The 15,270-nt window shown below is 39.3% G+C and overlaps 1 protein-coding gene across 17 annotated transcripts in view; it reads right to left on the bottom strand.

Moving 5' to 3' along the window:
* senp6a (SUMO specific peptidase 6a) overlaps positions 1–15,270 on the bottom strand; it is a 160,007-nt gene that overhangs the window by 32,550 nt on the left and 112,187 nt on the right. For all 17 annotated transcript variants that reach the window (XM_072265875.1, XM_072265874.1, XM_072265867.1 and 14 more), the window contains 3 exons: positions 13,320–13,411; positions 12,858–12,974; positions 10,140–10,262 (listed from right to left, as the gene is read on the bottom strand). In XM_072265875.1, the coding sequence (XP_072121976.1) occupies positions 10,140–10,262; positions 12,858–12,974; positions 13,320–13,411 (332 nt within the window). The remainder of the gene's footprint in view (positions 1–10,139; positions 10,263–12,857; positions 12,975–13,319; positions 13,412–15,270) is intronic.

Below are 15,270 nucleotides of genomic sequence, written 5' to 3'. Positions count from 1 at the left end.
AGGAAGGGTTAAGCCTAAACCGGAGGGAGACCAATACCCTTGCAGGCAGATTTGCTAGAGCTGCTGGGGAGGGTTTAAACTAAATTGGCAGGGGGATAGGAACCAGAGAGATAGGGTTAATGATGGGGTAGTTGGTATACAAGTTGATGCAGTGTATAGTGAGATTGAGAAAGTTCAGGTATATGGTAAGGCAAAATTGCAGACAGTGGGATGCATTGAAGTGTAACATTGGAGCAAAATCAAAAACTGTGATAAATACAGCACTGAAGGTGTTTTATTTAGACACAATGTACAGAATAAGGTGGATAATCTTGTAGCACAGTTTGAAATTGGCAGGCATGACATGGGCATCACTGAGTCATGGTTGAAAGAAGATCACAGCTGGGAGCTCAACGTTAAGGGTACACATTGTATTGGAAAGACAGATAGGCAGGCAAATGGGGTGGGGTGGTTCTGTTGGTAAAAAAATGAAATCATTCCTTAAAAAGAGGTGACATAAAATCTGATATAGAATCCTTGAGGGTAGTTCAGAAACTGCAAGGAGGAAAAAGACCCCGATAGGAATTATATTCAAGCCTCTGAACAGTAACAAAGACGTGGGATATAAATTACAAGGCACGAAAGATGAATGAGCCAAAGTTGATTGGAAAGAGACATTAGCAGGGATGACGACAGAACAGCAATGGCTGGAGTTTCTGGAGGAAATACGGAAAGAGCAGATTAGATTCATTCCAAAGATGAAGTCGTATTGTAAAGGGAGCATGAGGCAACCATGGATAACAAGGGAAGTCAAAGACAACACAAAAGCTAAAGAGAGGGCATAAAGTATAGCAAAAATTAGTGGGGAATTAGATGATTGGGAAACTTTTAATAACGAGCAGAAGGAAACAAAAAAGCAATAAAGAGAGAAAAGATGAAATATGAAAATCCCTAGCTAATAATAAAAACAGGACACCAAAGGGTTCTTCAGATATATAAAGAGTAAAAGAGAGGCAAAAGAGAGGCAACAGAGGGTATCAGACCACTGAAAAATGATGCTGGAGAGAGGTAGTAATGAGGGACAAAAAAATTGCAGACAATTTATTAAGTATTTTACATTAGTCTTCAAAGTGACACTAAACGTATGCCAGAAATTCAAGGGTATAAGGGGACAGAAATGAGTGGATTTGCTATTACTAAGGAGGCTGAGAAGTACGGAGGCAGAAAAGTCATCTGGACCAGGTGGACTACACTCCACAGTTCTGCTAGAGATAGCTGAAGAGATTGAGGAGGCATTAGTAATGATCTTTCAAGAATCGCTACATTCTGGAATAATTTTGGAGGACTGGAAAATTGCAAATGTCACTCCACTCTTTAAAAAGGGAGGGGGCATTAGAAAGGAAATGATAGGCCAGTTAACCTGACTTCAGGTTTTGGAAAGATGTTGGGAGTGCATTATTAAGGATGTAGTTTTGGGGTATTTGGAAGCACACGATAAAGTAGACCGAAGTCAGCAGTTAAGGCGAAATCTTGCCTAACAAATCTGTTGGAATTCTTTGAGGAAAACTCAGGCAGAATAGAGAAAGGTGAGTCAGTGGATGTTGTTTACTTGGATGAGGCTGCTTAACAAGACAAGAGCCCATGGTATTACAGGAAAGTTACCAGCATGAATAGAAGACTGGCTGACTGTCAGGAGGCAAAGCGTGGGTATAAAGGGACCTTTTCTGGTTGGCTGCCGGTGACTAGGGCTGTTCCATATTGGGACCACTCTTTTTCACATCATATGTGAATGATTTGGACGATGGAATTGATGGCTTTGTGGCCAAGTTTGCTGATGATACAAAGCTAGCTGGAGAGACAAGTAGGGTTAAGGAAGCAGGGAGTCAGCAGAAGGACTTCAACATACTGGGACAATGGGTAAAAAAGTGGCAGATGGTACCTTGTGCAGGGAAGTGTATAGTCATATTTTTTGGTAGAATGAATAAAGGATTACACTATTTTCTAAACAAGGAGAAAATTCAAAAATCAGAGGTCCAAAGGAACTTGGGAGTCCTTGTGCAATATTCCCTAAAGGTTAACACGCAGGCTGAATCAGTGGCAAGGAAGGCAAATGCAATGTTAGCATTCATTTCGAGAGAACTAGAATACAAGAACATAGTTGTGATGCTGAGCCTTTATAAGGCATTGGTCAGTCTGCACTTGGGAGTGTCGTGAACAGTCTTGTCCCCTCATTTGTGAAAGGGTGTGCTGGCACTGGGAAGGGTCTATAGGACGTCAACAAGAATGATTTTGGGAATGGAAGATTTAATGTACGTGGAGCATTTGATGGCTCTGGGCCTGTACTTGCTGAATTTTGTAGAATGAGGGGGGAGTTCATTGAAACCTATATAATATTGAGGCTCTTCCGAATCATCAAGGAAGTGGCGGCGTAAGGAAAAGGTCTCTCGACAATAAAGAAGGTAAACTGCCCCATAATCGAATTTAGACAAATACTTAATATTGCATAACTATATTAATAAAAGGGGCAAGGATGATGTCTAAGAACAAGATTAAAAAGTCCGCTCCGAAGGCTGATAAACATAAAGAGACGCAGCAAGGCGACGGGCCTAGCTCCCCCACGGCAAGCCAGGATGGAGATAATGAGGGGGAATCGGTGACTCTGTCCTTGATTCTCGGAGAGATTCGTGAGTTCCGACAAGATAACAGCAAACAGCTGGAAGATATTAAAGGAGAAATAGTAAAAACTAACTCGCGGATAGATGAAGCCGAAGTGAGGATTGTTGGAATTGAAGAGAAGCTACAAAACGCAGAGGAGGTGATAGCAGAAATGCTGAAGCTGCAAGACCAGCTCCAGTGGAAACTAATAGATCAAGAAGGCCGCTCCAGAAGGGAAAATGTGAGGATTTACGGAGTACCCGAAGGAACTGAAGGTAAACCCGGATTGATGATTCCCTTCGTGGAGAAGCTACTTAGAGAGAACCTTGATATACCGGCCGCAAAAGACCTACAGATAGAAAGAGCTCACTGCGCATTGGCACCACAGCCTCCAGCAGGCGCCCAGCCCAGATCGATTCTGGTCAGATTTCTCAGTTACAGAACGAAGGAAGAGGTGCTTAAAAGGGCATGGCAAAAGAAAGGTTTCATGTGGAACAACTGTAAAATCAGTTTAGACCACGACTACGCACCGGGTATTCTTGCCAGACGGAAGGAATATACAGAAACACGGAGAGTCCTGAAGGAAAACAACATCAGATTCCAGACCCTGTATCCAGCTCGGCTGAGAATCTTTTACGACAAAACGACAAAAACTTACGCTACGGTGGAGGAGGCAACATTGGACCTGGCGGACCGGGGACTACCTATTAAAGTTATCACCCAACCGGAGTCACTACTGGAGAGGATTCGGCAGAAGTCGTGGCAGTTAGTGCGGCGAGGACGCTCCACACGAACCAGAGTGTCAAACTACAAGGAAAAGCTGCAAATATTCAGACGCGAATGTACAGAGAACACAGATTAATTAAGAGAAATGACTGAAAAGAGTAAATCGGACTTAAAGGTAAAATGAAAACTGGTAACTGAAAATAAACTAGACGGAATAACTTGAATGATAGCAATATGGTCGAGACATAAATAGGAGAAAATTCTCTATGATTATTCAAACTGCTGAAGGCCCTCTAACAGGGTGAAGATAGAGGTTATCCCTCTGAACTGAGGCGGGTCGGTGCTCAGGCCTCACTGTGGGAAGTCGGGAAAAATTTTCAAATGTTGCACGTTCAAAAATGTCTAGGGTGTAGTTATATGTCTTGGTTTACTGTTGAGAAGGGATTGCTTACTGTTTGGTTAGAAAAGGAGAGTGTTTTTTTTCTACTAGAGAAAAATGCAAACTGAATTGGTAAAAACAATTTCCTATAATGTTAATGGGGTTTTGAATCCAATTAAAAGAAATAAGATTATGTCTAAATTGAAAAAAGAGAGGGCACAAATAGCTTTCCTCCAGGAAACACATATGAGCCAATCTGAACATGGAAAATTAAAAAGAATGGGCTTTAAGCATGAATTTTATTCATCATATAAATTGAGTCACAAAAGAGGGGTAGCTACTTTAATATCAAGTACTCTTAATTATGAACATATTTCAGAGACTAGAGACAAAGAAGGACGGTTCGTAAAAATCACAGGAAGAACAGAAGGCACAGAAATAACATTGCTGAATGTTTATGCTCCTCCAGGTTGTGAATGGTCATTTTATAGACACATTTTTGACCTAATGGTCAGTTCTCAAGGGGTAGTAATTTGTGGAGGGGATTTTAATATTAGATTAAATCCTATATTAGATTCTTCAAGAACAGTTACTCAGAATAAACCTCTGACTTGGAAAGTGAATTCATTGATGGAGGAGTTGGGAATTATAGATGTCTGGAGGGAATTACACCCTACTAGTAAAGATTATACATATTACTCTTTCCCTCATTCAGCCTATTCAAGGATAGACTATTTCTTTATCTTTAATACAGATAGACTCAGGATAAAAAACTGTAATATTGCAACAATTGATCTGTCGGATCATAGCCCAGTCTCTATGTCTCTAATCCTGGAAAGGAAAATGAGGAAAACACTGTGGAGGCTAAACTCACATATACTCAATAACCTGAAAGTAATGGAGAGATTAAGAGGAGAAATCAAAGAATATCTAGACCTTAATGACACGGGAGAAACATCACCAGTGATCTTATGGGATACATTGAAAGCTGTACTGAGAGGGAAAATTATTTCCATTACCACTCACATGAAAAAAATCAATGCACAAAAATTAGCAGACCTTCAAGGAAAATTAAAACAACTTCAAGTTGTAGATAGCAACAAAAGTAATTCAAATCGAAAACAGGAAATCAGGAAATTGCAAAGTGAAATTGACGATATTTATACGTTGGAAACTCAAAGAAATTTTCTTTACCTGAGACAAAAGAATTATGAAGTAGGAGGTAAATCAGCTAGATTATTAGCATATAAATTACGAAAACAACAAGCAGACAATACAATTCATAAAATAAAGAATCCAAAGACAAAGCTTGTGGAGAGTACAATAGGGAAAATTCAAGAGAGTTTTGAAACATATTATCGAGAGCTGTACTCCCAACCCCGGGCCCCCAATGAGCCCTATATAGACAGTGTATTGAATTTTTTAGATCTACCTAAACTTACAGATTTACAAAATGAAAGTTTATTAGAACCAGTAACTATCAAAGAACTGAACGTGGCCATCTCTAGGTTAAAGGCTGGAAAGTCCCCGGGTTCTGATGGGTTTACCTCAGAGTGGTACAAGTCCCTGAAGACACAGTTAGCCCCATTACTACTTAACACCTTTAATTGGATCTTACAGAGAGGAGAAACTCCACCTTCCTGGAGAGAAGCAATTATTTCAGTTATTCCTAAAGAGGGTAAAGATAAACTAGAATGTGGCAATTATCGGCCAATTAGTGGTCTTAACTTAGATTACAAACTATTTACATCTATATTAGCGCGCAGATTGGAAAAGCTTTTACCTGGCCTAATCCACTTAGACCAGACTGGATTTATTCAACAAAGACAAACACAGGACAACATAAGGAGAACTCTGCACATATTAGAACAGGTTAATAAGAACGAGACAGAGACAATGGTAGGAGGATTGGACGCTGAGAAAGCTTTTGATTCGGTTAGTTGGGCATTCCTATACAGAGTGTTAGGAAGATTCGGCTTTCAAGAAAAGTTTATTAAAGTAATTCAGACTCTATATGACAGCCCTACAGCCCGAATTAAGATAAATGGGGACCTCTCTGACTCCTTCATCTTAGACAGAGGCACTAGACAGGGATGCCCAATTTCTCCTCTCCTTTTTGCGCTATATATTGAACCGCTTGCCCAACTAATAAGACAGAGCGAAATCGTAAAAGGTATCAACGTGGCAGGGATTGAACAGAAAGTGGCGTTATTCGCAGATGTTGTTTTGGTCTATCTGAGTGAACCAGAAAAATCATTTATAGGATTGTTTACACTGTCGGATGACTTTGGGAAAATATCAGGTTATAAAATAAATGTAAAGAAGACGCAGGTTATGTCCCTAAATTATACGCCATCCAAAAAATTGCAGGATACATATGATCTTAAGTGGGAAGCTAAATCATTAAAATATTTAGGAATAATCCTGCCGAAGGATCTTTCAACACTGTCACAGGTAAATTATGGGCCATTAATCTCAGAGATAAAAGCAGATATGCATAGATGGAATCTTATCCCCTTTTTAAGTTTAAATTCAAGGATAAATATTATTGTATCTTTTCCGTACTTTACCGGTGGAGGTGGATGATAATCAATTCAGGGAATGGGACAAATGGATTTCCCGCTTCATTTGGCAAGGAAAGAAACCTAGAATTCGATATAACACCTTACAGTTAGGGAAGGGAGGAGGAGGTATGGTTCTTCCTTGCCTGAGAAATTATTTTTATGCCTCACAGATAACCCCTCTGTTATATTGGTGTAATAGGGAATATAAGGCTAGATGGAAGGAAATAGAATTTGGATTAGTTGACAGTTTTCCTCTTCAGGCCTCAATAGCTGACAAAGGATTGATGGCCCAGTTGGAAAAATTTAAAAACGCTTGGATAAATCTTACATTAAAAGTATGGCAGAAGGTGGTTAATTCATGTGGAATTAATAACATGTTAAAACTCTTTAGATGGTGTGTATATGATACCGAATTCCTTCCCAACAGAGGAGATAAAAGATTTGAGCTATGGATAAAGAAAGGTCTTACAACCTACCTCTCATTTATAGATAAAAGAGTATTACAAAGTTTCCAAATCCTGCAGGACAAACATGGCCTAGAACATAATGACTTTTTTAGGTACCTTCAAGTACGAAACTATGTTAACCAGAGTTGTAGATATACAGACATATCAACAGTAGAATTAGAATTTTTCAAGATTCTGAATTCGGCTTGCAGTTCAATACCCAGTAAATCAGTTTCTCGATTATATAATGCACTCTCCCATGCTAAAAATGTAAATACACTGTATATTAAAGAGAAGTGGGAGAAAGAAGCGGGGTTGGTACTTTCAGAGGAGGCTTGGGAGAAAATCTGCAGCTTTCAATGGTCCTTGACTAATTTCTTTGACTTGGCGAGAACATTGTTGGAAAAACATTATAAGATACTTCAAGACTCCATATCAGGAAAAATATAAAGATACAAATGTGATGTGTTGGAGAAGGTGCAGCTCCAAGGAGGCAAATCATTTTCATATTTTTTGGGATTGCCCTAAATTAAGTCTATTTTGGGAAGGTATTCATAGAACATTAGTTAAGGTACTTAGGTCCCAGATACCTCTGAACTTTGAGACGCTCTATTTGGGGCATGTATTGTTTCTTGAACAGAAGGAAGATATAAAGTTGCTGCAGGCCCTTTTAGCGGCAAGTAAGAAATCAACCACTAGAAAATGGCTAAATCCAATACCACCTACATTAGAAGATTGGTACGAAATTATCTTGGAAATATTTAAAATGGAAAAGTTGACTTACTCCCTGAGAACTCAAAAAGAAAAATTTTATCAAACCTGGAATAAATGGATTGAATATATAACCCCAATGCGAGCAGACTTTAGATGACTCTCCTAATGATTTATACTGCTCTTCTCATCAACACAGTAATATTGCTAACGTAAGCACCCCTAGTCTAAATGTTTGTTTTTTTTTGTTTTCTTTTGGAAAATAGAGAATTAACACAAGTAAAGGGAAAGATTTGGGAAAGGGATAAAAAAAATGAAAAAATTAAGTAAATAAGTACATAGGGATTGGATAATTATGTCTGCGGGCAGGAGCAAGCATGAACAAATTAGGATATAAACACCTACAATGGTTGATACATAGGCTTATATACAACATTTTGGACCAGTGGAAATGGTCCAGAAGGGTTATATGGAAACTATTATTACCATTTTTCTTAACAACTAATTCCATTACTTAGCCTAATAGGTTAGATTTACCACAGTACATAATTATCTATTTAAATGTTTATTTTCCTTTTATATCATCTCAATGTGTACTTAAGGATGTATAAATAATTGTAGTTTAATACATATAAAAAAATGGAAACGGTTATATGTGTGAAAAAAGTACATGATATTTGTGAATTCCTTATCCAAATAAAAATAAACCTAAAAAAAAGAAGAAACCTATATAATATTGAAAGATCTAGTCAGAGTGGATAAGGAGAGAATGTTTCCTGGAGTAGGTGAGTCTAGGACCAGAGGGCACAGCCTCAGAATAGAGTGACACCATTTAGAGCAGTTGTGAGGAGGAACTTCTTTAGCCAGTGAGTGGTGCAGCTACAGAATTCATTGCCACGTGCAGCTGTGGAGGCTGAGTCACTGAGTATATTTAAAATGGTGGTTGATAGGTCCTTGATTAGTTAGGGCATTAAATGTTATCAGGTTTCGGGGTAGTGGAGGTATAATTTGTCCATTTGTGTTGATCACCCCATCCTTAACTAAGCTGTTCCACCGTGAACACAATCTGTCATGAGTCAACATGATGCTTTCCGATCAGGTCATGCATAGCACATACCTCCGCCACACTGCTCAGGTGTGTTTCTGGGGTACAGGGGCCAGCGACCCTTGTGCCTGTTCTATGTACTTAACATATGAGTTTTTTTGTGTTCTATCGCTGAGTAGCAGTGAACCATCTGATTGGCCTATCAGAGTTCTCTTTGGGAACTAGTTGACTTTATCAGCATTTCTGATCTGGCTATTGTTCACGATTGCACTTAATTAAAAAAAAAGGGCAGGAGAATGGGGTTGAGAGCAATAAATCAGCTATGATAAAATAGCAGAGCAGACTTGAGGGGATGAGTGACCTAATTCTACACCCATGTCTTATGGCCTTATACTACCTTGTGATGCTCAGTTGAAGAAAATGAATGCATATCAAATTGCAGGGTGGGCAGCAGCAAAGTTCCAGTTACAACTCCTGGGATATGTAAATAGCTATCATGCATACTTATTTTCAAGGAGATATCATAGGTGAAATTAGAAGATTGCAGACCCAGCAATCCAGCACATTATTGAAATAAACAGCTTATGGCAGATACTTTATTCTTCCAAAACAAACTCAAAAGTCCAACTGGGACAGTAAAAATTTACAAGTTCATCAAATCAAGCTAAATGTATTTTTTGCAGAATATTTTTAACAAAAATATGACAGCAGGTACCACTTTCCACCACATGAACCTTTTCCTGATGTACTCATTTAGAAAAGGGGGGAGAAAGACGCCACTTAATACAGACAACTGTGAGGTGTTGGACTTCAGGATTTAGTGAACGTAGGATTTCACATAGGACTTACACAGTGGATGTAGGGCACTGAAGATTAAGGAGGAACAGAGAAATCTTGGAATACAGATCCATTATTCCTTGCAAACAGCATCACAGCTAGATAGAGACATAAAGAGAGCTACTGACAGATTGGCCTTCATAAATCAAGGTACTGAAATCAAGAGTTGGTTTATTATGTTGAAGTTGTATTGGATGTTGGTGAGGCCTGATTTGGAGTATTGTGTGCAGTTCTGTTCACCTACCTACAGAAAAAATATCAATAAGATTGAAAGAATACAAAGAAAATTTACAAGGATGTTGCCGGGATTTGAGGATTGGAGTTACAGGGAAAGACTGAAATTCTCTGGAGAGTAGGAGAATGAGGGGAGATTTGATAAAAGTATACAAAATTATAAGGGGTATAGACAGATACATGCAGACAGGCTTTTCACAGTGGTTGGGCGAGACTGGAAATAAAGGTATTAGATTAAGGATGAAAGGTGAAATATTGATGGAAACCAGAGGGAAAAATTCTTCACTCAGAGAGCGTGTGGAATGAGCTGCCAGCACATGTGGTGGATGCAGGTGAAATTTGGTTAAGTACGTAGATGGGAGGAACATGGGACTGGGCAGAATAATATTTTGTATGGATTAGATAGGCCTAAGGGCTTGTACTGTGCTGTAAAGCACTATGACTTTTAAAATGTTCAATGAATACTGGATTACTTAACAAATTATTCATCTACACACATCCTTTTAGATTCCTTTCTACAGATAACATTAAACAACCCTTAATTCTCAGGCATGATAGCTTACGATAAGGTGGCAGACTCAGGAATGCCGCGTCGTTCCCGCTGATTCAATCGTTTATAAAAAAAGGAGCTGAAGATGTGTATTCTGTCTGCATCCTGCTGTTTGATCTTTTCAAGAACTAAATACCTGCAGGGTCAGAATGAAGCACACAAGGAAATTAAAATAAAGTTTAACTGTCACTTTTCACGGCAAAGAAAGGTCAAGGCAAAGTGCTTGCCGAGTCATGATGACATACTCTGCAACACCTTCACAATATTAAACTAATATCAATAACCAATATACAATTATTGAGACATCTAAGGAATAACCCTCTGGCTGAAAAAATTCCTCATTTCTGTTCTAAAAGGACATCCTTCTATTCTGAAGCTGTGCCCTTTGGTTCTAGACAACCCCTCACAAAGCCATGCTGACTAAATGCTAGTAAATCCTGCTCTAAAAATCTTCTCCAATAATTTCCCCTCCACCAAAATAAGTCTCACTGGAGTATTATTCACAGGAGTTAACACTATTTCCTTGCTTGAACAAAGGAATAACATTTGTCACCTTCCAATTATCTGGTATTACTCCTGTGGCCAGCAAGGATGCAAAGATCGTTGACCAAAATGTAGCAATTCCTTCCTACACTTCACATAGTAACCAGGGATAAATCCTGTCTGGCTGCAGCGACTTAATCATCTTAATGGTTTCAAGCAAATTTAATTTGATATTTGTGTTATTTTGACAGCCTGCCTCTCAGAAAATTGAGTTACCAGCTTACTCATCTGGCTGCTTAAAAAATGAGTTGATGTCCACAACCACACCTCAGTGTCTCATAGAAAGATGACTGCCACCATAATCAGTACCTATCCTTATATGGGTTTTAGGGCTGCATCAAATACTACAATCTGCTTTGCATGGCAACACTACCAAGGTGCTCATTACAAGGGATTTGTAAGCATTTATTTCCTGCGGAGCATCAAGAAAGCTCACCTCTGTCCCAGGATACTGACAGACTTTTACCGCAGTACCACTGAGAGCATACTCACCAACTGCATCTCAGTGTGGTATGGCAATTGTCCCGTATCGGACCGCAAAGCACTCCAAAAACGCTGCCTGGGCAGGGCGAAAAGCATTATCAAGGATGCAGCTCACCCTAACCATGGACTTTTTACTCTCTTCCCATCCGGTAGGCGCTACAGGAGCCTCCGTTCCCACACCAGCAGGTACAGGAAGAGCTTCTTCCCTGAGGTTGTGACCCTGCTGAACCTCACATCACAGCACTAAGCAATATTGCACCTATATTGTACTGTCTCAGTACTTTTATATTTGTGTGCTGTAGCACTTACTTTTTATTCGCAATTATTTTGTAAATAACACTATTCTTTGCATTTCTGGTTAGATGCTAACTGCACTTCATTGGCTCTCTATCTGTACTCGGCACAATGACAATAAAGTTGAATCTAACCTAATCTAATCTGTTCATGAGATCTACACATTGATTGGTGAGACAGTAAGAGAGGAACTGGCACTTACTTACGAGGGGAGATTTCTTATTATTGTTTGTGCTCGCTCACCTGGCTTTTTTGAGCTTCCACACCAAGGTATGCAGCTATTTGCTGGAGATCATAGGCAGATGTTCTTTTTTTAAAATCAAGTCACAGATTATTGGAACATGGAAGGTGATAATGATAGACGTATACAAAATTATGAGTATAGATAGGGTAAATGCAAGCTGGCTTTTCTAACTGAGGTTGGGTGAGACTACAACCAGAGATCATGGGTTTAAGGGGAACATGAGGGGAAACTTCTCCGAGGGCTGTGAGATGTGGATCAGCTGCCAGCACAAGTGGTACATCTGAGCTCAATTTCAAAGTTTAAGAAAAGTTTAGATAGGTACATAGATGGTAGGGGTGGGGAGGGCTATGGTCCTGGTGCAGATCAATGGAAATAGGCAGCTTAAATGGTTCGGCACAAACTAAACGGCCCAGTTTCTGTGCTGTACTTTTCTATGACTCTATTCCTTAAATCAGAATGGAGGACATGAACAGGAATTGTGTCCTGGTGGTATATACAAAGATGCTGGTGAGAAGTTTGGGAGTGGCAAAACTTCTAGCTGCTTGTTAAGATGGGTGTTTTGTAGCATTTTACCAAGAGGGGTGTGTAAACCACCCTATAAGTCAGTCTTCGCAAAATGCTGCTCTCCTCTGTATATCTTGCAACCTCCATGTTACGTTGCACCCCAACATCTTTCTGATAATTCTTGACTTGTCTCTTGGATTCTCAGCAAAGCTGGAACACGATATGTTGCTAGTCTTTCTCAAAGTTCAAACGAACTACAAGGAGGTTTATCACTGCTGATTTTGCTCACCAATGACAAAGAAATCCAAGGCTGTTTCTCAGCAGGATCGCACTATTTGTACTCCATAAAACAACTTTGACCATTTTACCCACAACAGACCAACAGGTGGCTGGGTGAACAACTTCTCCTTGAAACCTAGAGGGTCAACATTTCAGGATGAAACCCTTCATCTAGTATCAAGGTGAAGGATCTCAACCCAAAACGTCAACTGTCCATTTTTGCTCCACAGATGCTTCCTGACCTTGCTGTTTCCCCCCACCCCAGCAGTTTATCTTTGCTCTAGAAATTCCAGCAGCTGCAGTTTCGTGACTCCCCTTTAAGCTTAGTCACTGCATTTTCTGCATGTTGGTGCCTTCAAAAATCCATAGTACAGGGTTACTTACTTTAAATAAAAATCTATAATAACATCGTTCAAGAATTCTCCCTCTTTCAAACAGTAGAGATCTTCATTAGTCACAGAGATGCCACCCTTCGATGGAGGAGGAGGATAAACTATCAACCTGGTTGAAAGAATCAGAACTACATTTAGAATGGTTCTTGTGGAATAGCAATGAAATACTTAAGTAATTTCTCATTCTAGACCATGAAATACTGAAATCCAGCAGTAAAAATTAGACAAAGTAAGAATTTCCAGTGTCTAAAAGCAATATAACAAATACAAAGTATTGGAGAAGAGTTCATACCTTATGTACCACTAGCTTATCAGCACCTACGATTCAAAGTCAATTTCTTTTATTTAAAAAAAACACTGACCTTTCCAAAAGGCTTTGAAGCTTTTCAATACAACTATTTGTTTGAAAATGAACACCTGTTCCTGCAATTTCTGTTTTAATTTAAACACTTACTTTTCAATAGGACCCGTAAAAGAAGAATGGGATGATTCCAAACCATCATCGGTTGAGCGGATGGTATTCCTCAAACAGTATTTGGGGGAAGCCTGGAAAATTAAAATTAAAACAGATTATGCAGAGAATGAAGAGCAAAGGGAAGGGAGGAAAATAAACTTATTCATTCTGTTGAGGCACTCCATATAGACAACTCCCATATAATACAAACTTGGAAATCTGAAACAAATCAGCACTTCAGGCAGCATCCATACAGCAAGAAAACAAATCATCACTCAGGCCTCAGCTCAGATATTAACCTTGCTTTTCTCTCCACATATGCTGCCTGACCTGCTGAGTGCTTTCAGTATTTTCTGCTCGTTTCACAGTACCAGATATTATAGGTCACGATCCAGCAAAAAGTAGTGAAGTCTATTCTAATCAGTATTTCAGGCAGAATTATGATCTCCTATACCTCTCCAGTGCATGAGGTCCAGAGCTCAAGTTTACTAGGGATCAACCAATATGGAGAAGTCAACCTGGAAGTCTTAGTGGAGACTGATACATTTCTTTTCTAGAAATGCAGATTTAAAATATCAGTTCGTTTGAAATTAATAATTATTTAAAGCCATTTAATATGGAATCTAGTTGAGTTAACATTAAATCTACTGGCTCATCCAGCATACAGTTGCAAGAAAAAGTTTGTGAACTCTTTACAACTACCTGGTTTTCTGCATTAATTACTCAAAATGTGGTCTGATCTTCATCTGAGTCTCAATAATAGACAAACACAACCTGCCTAAACAAATAACACATAAACAATGGTACTTCTGGTCAATATTAAGTACCACTATTTAAACTTTCACAGTCTAGGTTCAAAAAACTATATAAACCTCTGGGGTATTGCCTTCTACAAAAGCTCTTTGGAGTCAGGTGTTCCCATCAATAAGATGAGACAGGAGGTGGGGTTGTAAAGGTGCCCTATCCTATAAAAAAGACACAAAGTCAGGTCACCGACAGAGCCACAGAGCCTGCTCTTCTCAAGAAAGATCTGTTTATGTGCACAATGCCTCAATCAAAATAACTTTCAGGAGGACCTTAGAAGAATTCCAGAGATGAATAAAGCTGGCAAAGGTGACAAGAGGATTTCGAAAGACCTGAGTGTTCATCAGTCCACAGTAAGAGAAATTGTCTACAAATGGAAGAACTTCAGTACTGTTGTTACTCTCCCTAGGAGTGGACATCCTGCAAAAATCACACCAAAAGCACAACGTGTAATGCTGAAGGAAGTGAAACCCAAGGGTAATAGCAAAAAACCTGCAGAAATCTCTAGAACTTGCTAAAGTCTCTGTTCATGTGACCACCATAAAAAAAAACACTGAACAGGAATGGTGTTCATGGAAGGACACCATGGAGGAAACTACTGCTCTCCAAAGAAAACATTGTTGCACGACTCAGGTTTTCAAAAGACGACCTGGATATTCCACAACACTTCTGGGATAATGTTCTGTGGACAAATGAGACAAAAGCTGAGCCTTTTGGCAGAAGTGCACACTGCTATGTTTGGAGGAAAACGGACACGGCACACCAACATTAAAACCTCATTCCAACTGTGAAGCATGGTGGAAGGAGCATCATGGTTTGGGCTGCTTTGCTGTCTCGAGGCCTGGACAGCTTGCAATCGCTGAGGGAACAATGAATTCATAATTGTATCAAAACATTTTACAATTGTATCAAAACAGCCAAGGAGAATGTCAGGGCAGCAGACTATCACCTGAAGCTTAATAGAAGTTGGATGATGCAACAAGACAATGATCTGAAACACAAGAGTAAATCAACAACAGAATGGTTTAAGAAGAAGAAAATTCATGTTTTGGAATGGCCAAGTCGGAGTCCAGACCTTAACCCAATTGAGATTGTGACGTGACCTGAAGAGGGCTGTTCATGCAAGGTATCCCAGAAATACTGATGA

The sequence above is a fragment of the Mobula birostris genome, chromosome 8, assembly GCF_030028105.1.
Source record: "Mobula birostris isolate sMobBir1 chromosome 8, sMobBir1.hap1, whole genome shotgun sequence".
Classification (NCBI taxonomy): Eukaryota; Metazoa; Chordata; class Chondrichthyes; order Myliobatiformes; family Myliobatidae; genus Mobula; species Mobula birostris.
This window is presented reverse-complemented; position numbering and strand designations above follow the sequence as displayed.